General features: G+C 42.3%; 1 protein-coding gene and 1 long non-coding RNA gene across 4 annotated transcripts; one reads left to right on the top strand and one right to left on the bottom strand.

Moving 5' to 3' along the window:
* Nucleotides 1–633: 633 nt before the first annotated feature.
* LOC127766884 (uncharacterized protein C57A7.06-like) lies at nucleotides 634–5749 on the bottom strand. Its single transcript, XM_052292048.1, has 11 exons — nucleotides 5296–5749; nucleotides 4935–5061; nucleotides 4188–4636; nucleotides 3765–3986; nucleotides 3375–3683; nucleotides 2925–3263; nucleotides 2771–2851; nucleotides 2599–2694; nucleotides 2135–2509; nucleotides 1824–1955; nucleotides 634–1391 (listed from the first exon to the last, which is right to left on the bottom strand). The coding sequence occupies exons 1-11, from the start codon at nucleotides 5647–5649 to the stop codon at nucleotides 1221–1223; spliced, it is 2655 nt and encodes an 884-aa protein (XP_052148008.1). The 5' UTR covers nucleotides 5650–5749; the 3' UTR covers nucleotides 634–1220.
* A 4785-nt stretch (nucleotides 5750–10534) lies between these two features.
* LOC127766888 (uncharacterized) lies at nucleotides 10535–13916 on the top strand. Of its 3 annotated transcripts, none has more exons than XR_008016315.1 (5): nucleotides 10535–11812; nucleotides 11926–12795; nucleotides 12914–12960; nucleotides 13058–13147; nucleotides 13716–13916. It is a non-coding gene; the product is annotated as an uncharacterized LOC127766888 (long non-coding RNA). The 3 variants fall into 3 exon arrangements; XR_008016314.1 differs by having other exon boundaries at nucleotides 10536–12025; nucleotides 12708–12795; XR_008016313.1 differs by having other exon boundaries at nucleotides 10537–12795.
* The last annotated feature ends 4977 nt before the right edge of the window (nucleotides 13917–18893 follow it).

Raw genomic sequence — 18893 nt, 5'->3', positions numbered from 1 at the left:
GCTAATACGCCATATGACATATTATTTGTATTTGGCCAAACGATGGTGGCCCTTGATTTTGTGGTTTTGTGGTAGTAGGATTTTGAATCCAGTGTTTTTTTTAAATAAAAAAATATTTTTGGGAAGAGGAGGGAGATGGCAGATGACGTCATGACATGAATATTTTTGTTTCATTGGTTGAAACTTCAATCTGACATGCTACTGTGAATTATCATGTTCTTTTCAGAACATGAATGCAACCAAGTTCCTTATGCTTATACTCTCCATCACAGAGTGTAATTTAGTTATCATTTTAAGTATATTGCTTTTATGGACAGAAGGATTGTAAAATGGAAGCATAATTTAAGCGGAATTAAAAGCGCATCACTGCAAATTCAGCAATATGAAAAAATCTCAATGACATATATAATCAACCATTTCCTTTCACTACCCTGCGTCCCTGCGCAGAGATTTTGTCCCCTACTCCGAGGTAATAAACGGTGATGTATCATCATATCATGGACATACTTAATCATTCTTATTTACAATGAATCATTGTCCAAATGATACTATTTCTCCTTTATTCACGGTGGTTTCTGAGCGTCGTTTTCTTTCTTTTTTTTTTTTTGTTGTTTCCGAGCGTCGTCTTCTTTCATTTTTATTTTTCCTATTAATACCGAGTAAAATGCTTCGTTTCCAATTCAACACTCGTGCCAAATCTTCCAATACAATTTGGAAACATTTCTCTTACTAAAAGAAAACTGGAAACATTTTTTTTCATGTAAGGTTCATCCCTAATTAGCACTTGGTCGGACATCATGCCATCATTTCAATTCAGAGACGCGATAGTTGCTTTCCTAGGAGCAGAAAAATGCAGCCCGGACAACACTTGCCGGGAGTTACAAAATTTATGAGTACAGAGTACTCTACTTCATATCTGCGCCAAAACAGAACAAATTAGAGTTACAGTGACTCTCCGTGTAGCAAAATTTCACTGCTGCACTACAGCAACATACATACTTTCCACGCGCCACAAATCGCATACTTTCCACGAGCCATACAAACCTCTCATTTTGATGAGAATACCTATACACTTCCAGGTGTTTGTTTCAAACTCGCCGCGACGAAAATCAGCTCGGTTATGTTTGTGTCTCCTCCCTCTTCTTTTAGGTGCTATGTTCTCACCTTTTACATCATCAAACTAATGAACGATTATACGTTGGAAGTATTGCCAGGTCCCATCACTTCCTCTTATTTGAAGCTATCGCCTTTGCTTGCTTCGCAGAGGTTCTCTTTGCTTTGGGGTTTGGAACAGCTCTCTGGATGACCCTTTTCGGTTCATCAGGCTTCTCATGGGGATCAACCTCTTCATATTGTATTGGCTTGATAACAACTCCAGGCTTCTTAACAATCTGAAAGATGTAATATATAGCAGTAAGAAGAAGTATATATATAGATCGAGGGGCGCTGTATAGGTTTACAACGACTAAAGCCACCGTTTGACTAAATAATCAGGCCTGGAGGGCAGGAGATGTCCAGCAGTTTTTTTTTTTTGTAAGATATAATGTTTAAGATCCTGAAGTAAAAGTTTTACCAGCATTTATCATTGCTATTCATAATGTTCAAGTGTCTGACAAGTAAAAAAACACCTAAATGAGCTGCAGTATGACATACATAAAATGGAATCTCACTGTACTCGCTGTCAAATTTATAGAATGGTCCAACTGGCCAACGCAAAGTCGCAAAGCAAGAATAATAACTTCAAATCTAGGTTTTTTTTTGATGAATCACCAATTTGATTTCAACTACAAGTTCAATGCATCTGCTAGTTATACGGTACTCACCGCAGGTCGATTGAGAGCAGCAACTGATATCGCTGGGTTGAAATCAGGTCCAATAGGCATACGGATACTCTGCTCATATACATCCTTTGAAGTGTAAGGAAAAGGCAGATTCCTCACTAAAAGCTTTTCAGCCTGCAAAGAGAGGAGGTGGTCAGATTTACTGCTCACATTAATAGTGCAAGTGACATCAGTAAAACAGGCGTGCAGCACAATGGAACATCACACCAGAGAGAAGTTTGCTAAATTGCTACAGAATTGAACAGGAAAACGGTGTTGTTTACTGCAGCTCTATAATAATTCAAACACTTTACCTTCTTGTCAACATGTTCAGAAATGATAACATGCTTGAGCTTAGCATCCTTCCTCCTCTTCAAGGCTTCTTCCCTCTTCCTTTTCGCATTTTCATGTTCTTTCACCATCCAAGAAGGAAGTCCTTTTTTCTGTTGAATGTCAGTCCACTGTCCCCAACCAGGAACAAGAGCAGGTTTTTCAGGTTCAGGATTCTCTTCATTTAAAACATCCAGTTTGTCCTTCTCAAATTCAGCCTCAACATCATCACCAGCAAAAGCCTGGCGTATAAGATCAGCTTGCGACGGAATTTTATAATTTTCCTTTGCATCGGAGATGGTCAATAAACCCTCAACCATATCATCCTCCGAATCTGAATCAGAATTGTGATCCAATTGCTACAAGAAGAAAAACAGAAAAAAAAGATAAATGAGTAAGATTTATAGACTGAATGTACAAATAAGAGTACAAACCAGTTAGAGCAGACCTTAAGCTTTTGGTCTGCCATATAAGAAACCTTCACTGTGGATTTATCTATATCACCATTGGTATTGCTCCCATCATTTCCTTTGCTACTCTTGAACTGATGGAGAACGAGAGATTAAACAGATGAAAAATAAAATATAGCAACTAATCAAAGAACTGCCAGCACAAGTTACCTTCTTCCATGAATTATCAGCTAACATTCCAACTTCAACAGTTGTTTTGTGGCCAGGATTCTTTATAATATCATCGAAGCTCTACAGAAAGTAGATCGCATTCAGGTTCTGCAAAAATTATATGATACAATAACAAGTTGCTTAGAATTCTTACTTTGAACAGATCATCCTGTGGTTCATCATCATCCAGGAGTGCAGTCCCAATTTGCACATCATCTATCTTATGTACTTCATTGTCATCCAGATGTTGAGCAGAGTCAGACTCATATTCGCTATCACTGTTCTTGTCGCCGTCATCTAATTTTTGCTTCTTATTTGTCACTTTGTTTGTATCTTTGGCAGGTCCAAAAGTTCTTTTACCAGTAACCTTCACTGAATCTCCATTCTCTACAGTGTTACCATCCTCCAATTTCCTCAATGATTCATCACACTCTTCTAGAGCTAGCCATGCTTCCTCATAAGTTGCTTCCTCATGCTTCTTCATAGCGCGCTCCTGTAGACAAGCAGCTAATGTCAGTATCAATTAAAAATGCAGTGATTTCAGCAATGTTAGCAAATAATTTTACTAAACAAATGCACGAAGAGAATGGCAACAAAAGCGCACCATGAAAGGCAACGAAAAGACTCCAGATGTTGGTATCTCATTATCATCCCCAAGAATTTTAAGAATCTTTTCTTTTCCTTTGTTCAGAATGTTTGCTTCTGATTCATCGTCATCTTCCTCATCATCAGAACTTTCCTCACTACTACTAGAATCGTCTTTTGTGGAATTCATTTTTCTAGTAAGAAGAGCATTTTGTTGGAGTTGTGCTGCAATAGCAGCACGAGTGCCTTCATCTTGAACATCCAATCCACGCTTCAAGATTCGCTTAGCCCATTTGGAAGTATTCTTGTGCTTTAATCTCATTCGTTCCTGCAAATAAGTTGGTCAGTCTAATAGGAACACATATGAAACAAGCTTGAAAAATGAGAAATAAACTAGAAAATAACTAACCTCTGCACGTTTAAATTCCTGTTTCATAGCATGCTCTTTGGCAGCTTCCGGATCTGCCTCAAAGTCTGCTGATGCTGCCTTCAGTTTATCCTTTTTCAACATCCGGTGATAAGTCCTGGACTTGATCTTCTTTATCCGTTTTGCTTTCATCTCATGACGGAACAGAAGGCTGCGCATTTTAGCAAGTCGATTTTGACGTTCTCTCACATCTTCCATGTCAATCTACATGAGATTATGAACCTATTAAGCAAATCGTTCACAGAAGTCTGAAAATTACAATATAATCACTTGCTTAGCAAGAGCAATGCCCTCAAGCTTGAATTACACACTACAATCAGTCAACATGCACGGTCAGTGAAACCAACTAAAACTGCATGCTAAATTCAATTGAACTAACGGATCGAAAGAATCTAAGAAAGTCACCTTGTTAAGTTCCAGTATTTTAACACCATCGTTCTTGTGTGCTTCCATCATTTCTGTGCTACGCATAATCTCAGCCATCTGCTTCTCAAACTCATTTCTTGGTTTAAATTCACTAGCTATTGCCCCAACTGTGTTAACCCCTAAGTTGAGATCATTTTCAAAGTAGAGTGTGGGTGCCTCACGGTTCCTCTTAACTAATGGCTCCCACTTGGTGACCTCCTTCTTGGATTGCTGGTATACCACACCGCGCTCAAGCTTCTCTCTCTCCACTTTTGCAAGTGGGGCCTGCACGACCATTGGCTTTTTCTCCTGCTGTTGCAGCCTCTTTCGGAGCTTGCTATACCCAGGCTTACCCTGAATATTATTCAAGAGATCATGAATTGTGACTGGACCATCTCCAACTCCAGGCTGAAACGGCAGCTCCAATGGTTGTTTCTTCCTCTTACCCCCTACATGAATTTAGAAAAGAGGTATTTGAACTAAGAATGACACGGGTCAACTGGATTTGTTGTTAACTTTTAAATTTCTGACATTTACAAATAATCGGCATTTCTCGCAGTTTATTTTCAAAAGACCAACCAGGACTAGGCAATCAATGTTCAGGATGTTGAACTATGAATTATACACAGAAGCAACCTTGTTAGGCAATTCAACATTCCTTACCAAAGACTGAACTTTTCTGCTATGAGTTTAAAAAATCTCACATCCAACTGTTTGATAGGCGCCAAAGACAAAAAGAAATGTTACCATCAAACGCTTCCCTAGGCATGCCAGTCGTCTCCTGAAGTATTCTTATCTGCTTCTCCTCATCTTCATCCTCGCCGGCATCATCTTCCTCCATATCCTCACCTTCATCTGATGGCACGTCTTCATCCTAAAAATGCAAACAAAACAAGTTACTGCAAAGACTTGCAGCTTGGCAGCGCCATGATTCCTAGTGTGGATGTAATTTCACGCCACCTTCAACCCAAGAATACCTCTCCCATCAATCGACTCGCAACAAGCTTCTCTCAAACCAAATTACTCTCGAAGCTCGCGGTTTATGCCGCATCCTACATCGAAACCGCCACGCCGAGAGGAGAGGAGAGGAGAGGGAGTGGCGCGTTACCGCATTGGAGGCGTCGCTGTCGAACTCGTACTCGTACTTCTCGACGGCGTCGTAGCGGCCGTTCTTCCCGGCCTCCTCCTCGGGGACCCCTTCCTCGTACTCGTACACGTCGTGTGCCCCCTCGTCGTCGGACCCGGCCTCCTCGTCCTCGTCGGAACCCCTCGAGGTGCCGGGCCCCAGCGCGTCGAGCTGCCGGCGCAGCGCCGTGGGGAGGCGCGGGCCATGGCGGCCGCCGCGCCTGTCCCCGCGCTTCCCCGCCCCGCCCGTCACGCCCTTCTTCTCCTTCCCCCCGTGAGCTGCCCCGGCGACCAGAGCCCTGGATTTCGGCTTCCCTCTGGGCTTCGTCCCAGCCATGGCGACGGCGAAGCTGCTCTCTCTCTCTCCCTCGGCGGTGGATCGGTCGAGCACGTCGCGGCGGCGGCGGCGGCGGCGCGAAGAGGGTTTTGGGGGTGGGAAGTCGCGCAGCCGCAGCGTCGACGCCGGGTTCAGGTTAAGCGAGATTAATTGGGCTGGGCTTCAGGCTAAGGACGGAAGGGCCCGGAACCCTGGGTACGGCCCATTTGTGATTTCGAAATGTTTCGAAAATAAGTCTATTTAACCTACCTCATTCTCTTAGCTCCTGATTGAATCGCCTTCCTCAACCACAACCACAAAACTAGATATAGCGTCTCCCTCATATTTGAATACCGATGTAAATCACCTACTTCGCTGGTTTGGGAAGCGGTTTTCTACTAACGAGGTAAGTACTAAGTAGGACCCATATATTAGTGACTTCCACCTCATCTCATCATCTTATCTACCACCCTAGTCCCAATCTTTCCTTTCTCCCTTCTTCTCCCCATCTCACCTTTCAGCCACCGCAGTCGTCTCTGCGGCCTCCTTTCCCTTGTCGTCGCCTGCTGCTGCTGCTGCTTCGGGACATCCGCCGCAGCCTCTCCCTTGTCGATGCAACTGTTGTTGTTGCTGCTGCTTCGAAGACGCCGCTGCAACCTCCTCTCCTCCCACGTCGTTGCTTGTTGTTGCTGCTTCAGGGAAGTTGGGAGCGGCGGATGAGGCACAGGCAGCCATGGAAGGGTCGGGTTAGGGTTAGCCATGTCATCGCCATTTCTGTCGTATGTATGGCGTTCACATCCCTCCCCAAACGCGATGTAGTGGTGTGGACCGCTCTCATCAGCGCATATGCCAACGTCGAGGAGTTGGATGAGGGCCTTCGAGCTGTTCGAATTGATGCAAGAGAGTAGTGTTCGGTCGGATGTGATTTTGCACGCTGGTTTTAGGTTTTGCAAGGAATAGTGACCTTTGAGCTACGCTGCACCTATCTGAAGAAATAATGTTAATTGGGGGAACGATAAAAGGAATTGTCACGTGGTACCCACCGCATATGTTTGGCCATATCTCACTGACATGTGGGCCCACCTACAAAAACGCTTCCCAAACTACTAAAGTAGTCGATTTGCACCTTTTTCGAAAATAGAGGATGTGTTATACCCGGTTTTATGGTCGAGAGAGACGATTAGATCAAACTTTAGAATATGAGGGACGAGAAATAGACTTATTTCCAACTACTTTTGCACTGTGAAAAACGGTATTGGCTTTGGATATTATGTCTTTCAAGGCCTATCTGTCTCGACTATAGCACTTCAATTTTTGGACCACCAATATATTTGTTGATATTTTCTGTCAGCTGCGGGAAAATAAGAAACCATCATGCCTGCCATTAGCAAAAAAACAAAACCCACGATCGCGTACCTTTGAATAACATATTCGTTAGCTTGCAGGATGCTAAAGATATGTTGAGTAACGTGCAAACACACTGAATCAGCATATTAGAGGATAACAGAGCATACAAATTCTCTCTAAAACATCATAGGACCATGCAATGTTTAAGGATAGGGTTAATTTGATCCATGCCATTGCAAATATGGCATATTAGAAAAATATCATTACAATTCACGTTATTGGTTGGATGCCACTGAAAATTTTTAAAATTGGAACCATGCCACTCCCGTCACTGTTCGGTCCTCCTCCCTCACGTCATCACTCTTACCGTCAGTCCGTTACGTGAGTGTGCAGGGAGAAGGCAAGCTAGCGCCGGCGCCGGCGATCAGCGAGAGGACGAGGTGGAGGACCTAGGAGACCTAGACGTCGTCGCCGCCGCTGAGGTCGACCTTCTCAGTACCGCAGAACTTCCAACGCAGGCAACGGATGGCACGCGCTTGCCGTCGACGGTGACCGACATCGGGGCCGGGAGATGAGGACGGTATCGAGGCTGGGGCCGCGCCGCACGCTTCGTCTTCCTGTACGCCTCCTCCGCCATGTTGTTAGCATTGAGCACCATCTCACCGTCGACCACGACCGCGACGAAGTACCCCGACGACGGCTCCGGCGAGCCGGCGCATGCGAACCGCGTGCGCGTGAGGTCCCACGCCAAATCGACCTGCCGGTCCCACACGTGGAACCGCTTCGACCCAAGCTGCCGCCACAGCAGCCATGGCCAAACCCTGTAGGATCGAGATGTCGACTAGAGGGGGGTGAATAGGCGATTTAAAACTAAATGACACCTAATCAAAACTAACCTAAGTTGCTAGGCTTGGTGAGGGTGAACTCTAACTAAGTAACTAAGTTATGTTTTGCAAATCTAGGGTGATAGTGGCTCAATTATATCTCTAGGAAAGTAAATCACACTCCTATGTCAATGTTTAGCAATCCTAGGGTGATATGATCTCAAGTATGTCTCTAGAAATGTAAATTGCACAAATGTAAATGCGACAATCAAATGAAACAAGGAGACAAGAGATTTTTCACCGAAGTTCGAAAACTCGTCGGTTTCCTACTCCCCGTTGAGGCGAGCCCAACTCCACCGCTCAACCACGAAGCCACCGCACGCCCCCTTCGTCAAGGGGTGGGCAAGGCGGGAGCCGGCCCACGGAGAGAACTACCCAAGCCTCGATCACTAGGGTAGTTCTTCCTTCACTCCGAAGGTGGTGAACTCCAAACCACTCACAAACCGGCGCCGGGCCTCCTCCACAATCTTCTCGGAGAGGTCACCGGGCAACTCCTCCACAAGCCGTCTAGAAGGCGGCAACCTCCAAGAGTAACAAGCAATGACCCGGCGTGGAGATGATCAATCAAGTGCCACACTAGCTCTACAAATGGAAGCAATGCACTTGACTCTTGGCTAATTAACCCTCTAACACACTAGATGGATGAACACAAAGCTCAAGTGGGTGTGAGAGAGGTGCAAGGGGTGTATGCAATTGAATTGGGTGCCAAGAGAGTCCCCTTGCTGCTGGTGGGGGAGTATTTATACTCCCACCCACCAAAACTAGCCGTTGGGGGCGAAATCCCTCAATCATTGTGCTCTGCCGGTCTGACCGGAGGTATGTGGCCGGTCAGACCGTGCTACTCTGCAACGGCTAGAAAACTAGCCGTTGTAGTGCTGTCAGAGGGCCCCATCGGCCCGGCCGGTCAGACCGGCGTTGAGTGGGCGGTCAGATCGGCCTCGGCTCGGTCAGACCGCCATCGGCTCGGTCTGACCGAATAGGGCTCCGTCGGCTCTGTATCGGCCACCCCGAGTAGCACCATCCCGGCCTCCAGGGGGCCGGTCTGACCGCGCATGTGCTGCCGGTTAGACCGGCCTTATGGGCCAGTCAGACCGCCGTTGTGAGGCCGGTTAGACCGGCCAGGGCACGCCGGTCAGACTGAGCTCAGTGAAAACAAAGGTGAGTGTGTGTGTGTGTGATGAAAATGTGAGCACAAGTGAAAACGCAATGACCTAATGTGGCAATTTAATCATCTCTTTGCTAGGTCATTACCCCTCTTAATAGTACGGCGAAACTAGAAAATAAACTAGCAAATTTGATCGCCCTACACCTTGATCAATTCTAAATTAAAACACTAGTTTTACCGTCTTCTTTCTCTTTGCTTTGTGCCGTCAATTTTAATCCATCGATAGTCATTCATGCGCACACATGACGTGGACCTAACTTAAAATATTATCTCAATAGCAACGGTTAGTCCACAATTAGCGCTTGTCATTAATTACCAAAATTAACAACGGGGGCCTAGATGCTTCAAATCCACATCGCGACGGTCGCCTCCTCCTCCTCCCCATAGCACCGTGGTGGCCATGGAGGTGGCACGGTTGAGGCGGGAGCAGCGGGAGATTGAGGACCGTGTCGCCGTGATGTTGCGCCGCGTGCAGGAGACGGAGCACCATCCCAAGTAGATGCTCGCCTTCCTCGTCAAGGTCGTCGGCGACCCGTAGGTGCTGCGCCGCCTCCTCGACAAGGACAACGCTGCCGCCGCCGCCGACGCCGCTGAGGTTGATCTTCTCGGTACCATGGAGGCTGAGCCCAAGCGCCGCACGCGACCACGATAGCACCGCCGCCCGTGCCCCCTCCCGGCGCGCCTCGGAAGCATGCCGGTACCCATCCCGTTGCCTCGGACGACACGAGCTCCCCTCTCCGTAGAACCGTGATCTTCTCGCCGCCACGGCGTTCGCGTCTGTCGACCGCTTCCCGCGTGCACCGTGCCGCTGCCGGGGAAGACGAGGGCGACGAGGCAGCAATGGCTGCGCCGGCGGCGTGGTCCCGGGTGGAAGGAAGATGGAAGAGAGAAGGAAGAAAGACGGAGAAGGAATGGAGATGGATGAAAACCTGACGGCAGTGGCACGGTTCTAATTTTGTAAATTTCTAGTGGTATAGTTACGAATAGACGAATTATAATGGCATTTTTCTGAATAGCCAAATTTGCAATGGCATGGATCAAATTAACCCTTAAGGGTATATGTGTATTGAGAATGAGAAAAAAAATGTCTACCTGCTAGCTATGCATCCATTTTTGAGAGTTAAAGTCTATGAATATCTTTTAATATCATGTTGATTCATCTAGTTCTGATGATTTTAATCAGCATTTTTCTGATGATTTGCTTGCTTGGCTGCAGGTACTATATTATACCTAGCTAGTATCGTATCCCTACCTAAGTTGAATTATTTGGGACGGAGGAAGTATGAAATAGAAAAGGAGGCCTACAGAAGTACTACATCCATCCCATGAAAAAAAATATATTAGATGTAACACATCTATCTATACTAATATAAAAAGGAGGAGTTGAACCCCTCCAATCCTGCTGGTGAAATCACCTGGTTCAGTCTCTACCGTCCATACGCAGGTCAGATGTAATCCGAACCGTCCACCCATCTCCACCGCACGATTTCACCCTCTCCACGCGTGAAGACCGAGCGAAGATTACGCCTCAGCAGTCATCACCCTCTCAACGCGCGACTCACTCCTCGCGTCGTCGTCCCCTTCCGCCGCCGGCGCGCACTGAACGAGAGGCGATAGGTCTTCCCCACCGCTGGAGCTTCCCCATCCACCGCGGCCGGCCGCAGGCGGAGACGACGTCGTCCCCATCCGTCGCCCGGAGCCGACGTCGTCCCCAACCGCCGCCGCCGGAGACAAGGTCTTCCCGATGCGCCGCCGCCGCCGCAGTCCACCGCTGCCCATGAGGTCGTTCCCTTCCGCCGCCGCCGCCGCCGCCTTCACCACGCACTGAACCGGAGGCGAGGTCTTCCCCAGCCCCTGTCTTCATCGTGCGCATCCTTGCCGTGCGCCATGTTTAGTTGTCTTCACCCTCGACGCCTCGGAGCCGGACGCCCGCTGCCCACCTCCACACCACCGGACAACCTCTATCCCTGCCGCCCTCCTTTCCATCGTGTGCTTGCCTTCTTTGTTATCTACACGCCCGAGGAGAGAGGATTCCTACCACGTCTTTCTGTTGTGCCAGTATCCTCATCGATGAATGATTTTACCACAGCAGCAAAGCGGTTGCCATCTGCTGGTATTATCCCAGGTTTGCTTTTCCGTCTCCTCTCCTTCTCAATTCCTTTATGTGCCCTTGTTCAGATTGCATTTACTTTCTCTTTCTCCTTTCTGCTATCAAATAGGATCAATGAATTGTTCCGTGAATGCTAATTATATTATGAGAATTTTTCCCCGGCAAAAAATAAACGAATGAAATCTGTAGCAATATGCTATATATTAATCTTGAATTTGTGATAATGTCAACATTCAACCTTTCGACTATGACCCTATGTCACACTGATTCATTGTCATATCTGTTGATTTCCAAATTTGCTTAATCGATACATGTTAAAATGCAATTCCAATATATATGAAAAATAACAAAATTGATAAAATGTTTGATTATGCTCTGGAAATTATACAAAATGAAAAGCTCAATCTATATGTAAATCATTGATTCTGGGTACTTATTCAACTACAAAAGGCATTGCCCCAGATCCCAACTTTCATAACTTTATTAGTTTGTCATTTTTGTTTTTGATCCTTGCACATGATGACAGTACCTCTGAGGTATTGTTTCACTTTCACCCTAAATTTACATGAAAAATCCTAAATGCAATTTGTTTTACCTATGTAAATGATGCAAGATGCAAGTGCAGGAGCTGAAAATTTCTCTTTCAGGGACCAAGAAGAATACAAACTTAACAGTTAGGTATAATCATAAGATTATATATTGTGTTTCATTTTGTTATCATTAAACTGATCCACATGATGTTCATGTGATTACACAAGTGCATAGATTGTTTTAAAAGTTGGGTTCGATAGATATGTAGAATTCCATGCCGCCATCAGTGATGCCTCGCAAGCAAGCCACAATGTCTGCACCTAGGCCTTCAGCGGCTCCAGCTACTGCGTGCTGCAGATGGTACCCTTCCATTACTGTTATCTGCCTTCTTTTATTGATAAAAAAAAGTCATGTGAATCATGGAGTGGAATATTAAAAAACCACTGCATACAACATTGCATTATCTGGATGAGTTATCATCAAGCATCATACTGCTATTTCTAATCAGTGTTGCACATGTATTTCATCAAGCTCCTTTGTTACTTTCTGGCTACATGAAGTGGAGTTACTAATATATTGCTCTATGAAGTGAAAGTTTCTTCCTGCTAAAAAAACTACTCCTATAATAAAATGGCTAAATATGCCAATTTTCTACCACTACTGAATCTGAAGTTCAACTGATGTGCTTCATTCCCATGTTAGCCTTGATATGGTCAGCCCACCAGTATTAATATTAACAAATTTCCTGTCATATTTGAGAGAACTGAAACCACTTCTTTGAAATGGGCTCTAATTGTTGAAATATGTTTTTTTTTTCATGTTTGTGCATGATTGGAGTATCTCTTTTTTTTCGGCTGTACTGAAATTTGGTTTGTGATTAACCTGTGAAAGTATTTGCACTGCTCGATATCCTTTATTTTGAAAGCGACATCCCGAGGAGGAAGGCTCTTGTGCTAAAGAAAATCTTTAGTTCCTCTCCTTCCAAATTTTTCGGTTCTTCTTTTTGTTTTGATTAATGAAACCAGAAATTCTTGAACTGAAGGAAAAACAGGTAGCTCTACTGTGTTTATGGTCTTTCCTGTTGAAGTAGGAATTCATAGGTGTGTGGCAATGCTCAGCGATTGCACAAGGTTGGTTCTCCACTTCTCTGCATCAGATTGGATATATTTCAATTGGTTCGATTTTGATCTATACTGACTCCCTTTTAGCTAAAACCCTGATTACTGATAATATATATGTTCTACTCAGTGAAGGGGATGCAATTAGACTTGGAAATGGAGTTAGAAGGCTTAAAGGTTGCTAATGTGATCTGCATGATATTATCTCATGAAAACCAAACATTGTTTTGCCCCTTTTATATATTTTGCCCTTAGGATTGAATCAATATTTCAGAATGGACGAAGGCATATATCCTCTTCAAAGAATGAGGTCTCGAGGGATTTGGTTGTCAATGTAAAATCACAGATGAAACAATCTTTGTTGGTAAGTAAATGCACTTTTTGCTGCATTGACTGGGATAATCTCGATGAACAATGATGTTGTTTGCTACTTTGATTTTAATGTAGATCACTGAATTGCCATTCTACTAAATATGAAGCAATATTTTTAATGTGTAAAATACCCTAGGTCGTGTGCATGTTTTTTTCCTAAGTACATGAATAAAATCTCACTTCTATATGTTAGGGTGGCTACTAGATCCAATCCTTTGGTTTTGTGTTTCTTATACACCCAATGATATTTTTTATTTTTTTTAGGCTTGGGTACATGTACATGTTTAATTTTTCTTAATGTCAATTAGATATCATTTGCCAATTAAAATTCATGTAGAAATACACCTACCTGAACCAACATATTCAATTTCATGTAGAAATACACCTACCTGAACCAACATATTCAATCTTCCAATGCATGTTACTTCACAATTTTCGGAGCTAGGAATCTTTTAGAGCTGGACAAATCCATTTACATTGAGTGTTTATTATAAAAGAAATATATTTTCAATCACTAAGATAATGATAAAATTCTATTATGTGTTTGCCGATAAGCCCAGGTGGCTGCCCGGGGTTGCCAAGCGGTGTCTCCACCTCTGACTCCATTCATGTAATCATGTTCATGGTCTGCTCCATTGAGTTTATTTTTACTGGATGCACATCCTTCCATTAGTAGTTCTTGCAAGAAACTGAAATAAGTAACAGTCGTATAGCATTATGCTGCCAGTATCTTCAGTAAAGAATGTATTGTCATTTGCTTACCTCTTTTGTGTTTTCTTCTTCTGATGCTTAGAGACAGAAAAACAAGCGTGTACAAACGATGGAAAGAGAATAAACTGTAATTAGTGATCAAGATTGCACCGCTCATCTTTTGCCACAAACACTGCAAGAGAGATTGATTTACATATAGTGAATGAATCAATTCTACAGTCTTGAAGATTTAGCTCTAGGTTTTCTTTAGATGGAATGTGCCTCAGATTTAGATTTATGTACATTTTAAGTTGCCAAAATAAACAACTAAATGAATCTTTACGCAACCACGCCAAAGGATTCACCTAGATGCTTCAGTCAACATACTATGACAAGCAGAACAACGTTTATTCTTATCTTTTTTATATAGTAATATGCCCTTGCTATATAAAAATAAAAGCAGAACTACAATGTCTTAAAAGAAAAAAAAACCATGTTTTTTAGCCTTGGTCTATTGTCAATCATTTGAATATGCTTTGCTTATAAATAGATGGTTCATATTCATACAATATTTGCTAATACGTGCACGATTACTAATCTAACATAATGTGTTAGAATAAATGGACTAGGCCCGATTTTTCTATTAAAATCTCAAGGGCCTATAATAAATGTTAAGGATAATAATACAACCCTAGAAATTAAAAGTGGAGTATCTCAACTTAAATAGGGAGTTATTGGAGGCTCCCTATTGACCGGTTGAGGTGGGAATCGGAAAGCCACACGCGCGAGCCGAGCCGGCCGGGCCGAGGGCGTGGGCGAGGCGTGGCGTGCGTCTCTCTCGAGATCTTTTTGCAACGGACTGGAATCCAACTCCGCGAGATTGCCTCTCTAACAGGCAGACGATTCAATACGCATTGGTCGTGTCGTTACTGCGGCAACGGGCGGATTCCTCTCATGCACTATTAGGAAACAGAGACCCCGATCAGATTCCTCTCATGCACTATTAGGAAACAGAGACCCCGATCAGATCTCTACGCTTAGTTTCCAATCACTGGTTCTTCCTCCTTGCGCTTGTGTTGTTTTTGTTTCAATCGCTGGTTCTTCCTCCTTGCACCTGTGTTGTTTCTGTTTTCCCGGTTCTGATCGCTTGTGCGCACTAGAGATGAGATTGCCTCTCTAACGGGCAGGCGATTCAATACGCATTGATCGTGTCGTTATTGCGGCAACGGGCGGATTCCTCTCATGCGCTATTAGGAAACAGAGACCCCGATCAGATCTCCACGCTTAGTTTCCAATCGCTGGTTCTTCCTCCTTGCGCATGTGCTGTTTCTGTTTCCCCGGTTCTGATCGCTTGCGCGCACTAGAGATCGGAACGAGCAGGGCCTCCGGAACCACACCTTCGCCTGAGAACTGCATCGGGTAGGCGGGTGATCAGGTTTTGGGGGAGTGCTTCCTCACGACTGCTCTTCTTCTCCTGTTCGTCGTTCGTTCGTCTGCATCACCATGTCTGGAGCTGCCGCACCTGGAGCTGGAGATGGCGCACCCGGAGCTGAAGATGGCGCACTGGGAGCCAAAGCTGGCGCACCGATCGACAACACCAGCGGAGGCAGTTCTGTCTTACAATCTAGCGGAGGGACTTTCACAGGGTATAACTTTCTACCGCTATCTTTGTTTTTGTTACTTCTGTTAGTCGCAATAGTATTGCGTTCTCTACATGATGATGATGCTTATTCTATCTTAAGTATGCTCCTGGTTATGTTTAATTTTATCACTAGATCACCTCACATTGTTCATGCCATAATTATTGTCTTAATAATTTGGATTAAAATATGTTGATATATGACTATATTTTCAACATAATGAATCTGGACATGTCTCTGTTCAGATTCGTTGTACTAGGATATGTACATTCAGTTTTAGATTTATATTTTTAGGGGGTGTTTAGATCCAGGGGTGTAAAATTTTGGCGTGTTACATCGGTTATTATATAGGGTGTCACATGGAGTGTTCGGGCACTAATAAAAAACTAATTACATAATCCGTCAGTAAACCACGAGACAAATTTATTAAGCCTAATAATCTATCATTAGCAAATGTTTACTGTAGCACATATTGTCAAATCATGAAGTAATTAGGCTTACTAAAAGATTTGTCTTGCAAATTAGTCGTAATATGTGCAATTAGTTATTTTTTAACCTGTATTTAATACTTCATACATGTATTCAAATATTCGATGTGACAGGATGTAAAACATTCGATATGATAGGATGTACTCCCTCCGTCCCAAAATAAGTGTAGTTTTAGCACTGTTCATGTCTGTTTGACCGTTCATCTTATTTGAAAAAAATGTATAATTAGTATTTTTATTGTTATTACATGATAAAACATGGGTAGTACTTTTATGTCTGACTATTTTTTTTTAATTTTTTCATAAATTTTTTAAATAAGATGAACGGTCAAAACACTAAATACGGATATTTATGGCTGCACTTATTTTGGAACGGAGGTAGTAATGTTTTGAGTTGGATAAACAGGGACTTAATATGGAGGAAGTAGGGTATAATGGTGCTCTGGCTGAGGCCTGTTTTGTCTCTTTGTGACATAAAGCATTCCTGGTTTCCTAAGGTGGTTTTGGTTCCGTCGGTGGTTTCGAAATTCTAAAATCCTTGTGCTTGAAGAAAAGGAGTTTTTCCTTTTCTTTTTTCTCTCGGAAACATGAAAGGACACACATCCTCTTGCCTGTATCAATCATTTGGATTACTCCCGACGAAGAAAAATCTACTACCGCTGCTAGTCATTATTCCAACATGGCATTGAATATTTGTTTGATTCGCAACCACAATTTCCCACGTGACGCAGTTTGTTTTAGGTTAGAAATTTCCATAACTATCGCTCTCTATTTACATTTCTCTGAAATACTTAAAATTTAGGATGTGACAAAGTTTAAAGTTTATTTACTTTAATACCCAATCTTCTATTCTTTATATATACTCCCTCCATTTCTAAATATCTGACACCGTGTTGACTTTTTAGCACACGTTTGACCGTTCGTCTTATTAAAAACTTTTGTGAAATATGTAAAACTATATGTATACGTGGAAGTATATTTAACAATAAATCATATGATAGGAAAAGAATTAATAATTATTTAAATTTTTTGAATAAGACGAATGGTCAAACATATTTAAAAAATTCAACGGCGTCAAATATTTAGAAACGGAGGGAGTAGTTGGTACCCACTAACACCTATTAGAAACTAAAACTCAACATACAAGTATGTCATTTCATCACCCACTACTAATTAGCATCTTAAGTGTCATACAAGTATGACTCATTATCTTCTCCCATATTATTTTCATAACATTTTTAACATTCATCATTTGTACAATAATTTCAAATATATCCATCCATCAATTGCGCTGCAAAGCGCGGGGGTATCATATAGTACTTTCTACATAAAGTTGTAACCCAGTAAGTCGAAAGCTCAACATGTAAACATGTCACTTCATCATCTACTAGCAATAATTATAAACAAAGCTCATGCATAGAACATCATCTACAATTCATTGAATTATACAAATCAACACGGAATAATATAAAATAATCACCCTTCATATTATTTTCACAATATTTTCAACACAAATATACTTTCTATATAGTTGTAATCCACCAAGTCTAAAACTCAACATACAAGCATGTCACTTCATCATCCACTAGCACTAATTACACAAAGCTCATGCATGCAGCATCATCTACAATTAATTGAGTTCTACAAATCAATATGTTAGCATATCAAATAATCACCATTTATATTATTTTCACAATATTTTCAACATAAAAATACTTTGTATATAGTTGTAACCCACTAAGTCTTAAAAAAAACTCAACATGCAAATATGTCGCCTCATCATCCTCCAACAAAAATTACAAACAAAGCTCATGCATGCAACATCATATGCAATTCATTGAATTTTACAAATCAATATGTAAACATATCAAATAATCACCCTTCATATTATTTTCATAATATTTTCAACATAAATACGAATGATTTTTATAATACTTAACATAATTTATTTGTTCCATATAATCAAAGAGTGGGATATCATATTTCATCCATAATCTCCCGCAAAGTCTACTAAATTTATTTCTCTTTGAACATAGTTTCATAAATCAATTTCATTTGTCGTTAACAACTAATATCATTTTTACTCTTTGCTCGATTATTGAACAAACATATTAAAAATACTTAGTATTTTCGCAGTAAAGCACAGTGAATCACCTAGTTAAAATATCATCAATACCAAAATGTTAAGCTTTGACCACACCAATTCTTTTACTACTTATATATATATGTTGCTGGCACAATTTAGTAGCAAACATAACACCAGCCAAAATAATATTTAAAGTTACAGTAATTTAGTTGGACACATTGTAGTTTTAAATTAAAATAGATTTTAAATTATATAATAAATAATCTTTTATCGGTATCGTGTACTATTCCACATCCACACCGTGAAAAATGTAGCTATACACTCCCAGTTCAAGATTTTTATTAATCTCTCCATTCCAAAATATAAGGTATAACCACCCCTAACTCAAAGACAAAGAAAATAATTATTATCGTCTTGTAGTTTGGATCATTCTAATAAATGCATGTATCCAATAGAATTAGAGAACATGTGAGTGGAGGATTTAAAAAAGTAATAATTTAACGAAGAAGGGGTCACAGTTAATTGCCTACATACATGCATGCCTTATATTATGAAACATTAAAAAATTAGTTGTGTCTTATATTATGGAATGGATGGAGTACTACCGTTTAAGATTTGTATGGCAAAATTATTTTAGGGGGTATTTAGGAGAGAGGGCTAAACTAGAGACTTATGTTTCCCAAACACCCCCTTGGCCCTCCCAGCGCCAACAGTCCACGTCGTCGTCGTCATCCGCAGAGCAGCCAAGAGAACGGAGACAAGTTTTTATACCGCAAAGCTACAGGCAGCCACACTGAAGCCTCGGGCCCCAATAATCTGGGAACCCACATGGCA

Source organism: Oryza glaberrima, chromosome 3 (genome assembly GCF_000147395.1).
Source record: "Oryza glaberrima chromosome 3, OglaRS2, whole genome shotgun sequence".
NCBI lineage: Eukaryota > Viridiplantae > Streptophyta > Magnoliopsida > Poales > Poaceae > Oryza > Oryza glaberrima.
This window is presented reverse-complemented; position numbering and strand designations above follow the sequence as displayed.

Coding starts and splice junctions, on each gene's coding strand:
- LOC127766884 (XM_052292048.1), bottom strand. CDS start 5,649: ATGGCTGGGACGAAGCCCAGAGGGAAGCCGAAATCCAGGGCTCTGGTC. Junction 3,264..3,374: donor TCTTTTCGTTGCCTTTCATG/GTGCGCTTTTGT, acceptor GCTTGTCTACAG/GAGCGCGCTATGAAGAAGCA. Junction 2,695..2,770: donor CTGATAATTCATGGAAGAAG/GTAACTTGTGCT, acceptor GTTCTCCATCAG/TTCAAGAGTAGCAAAGGAAA.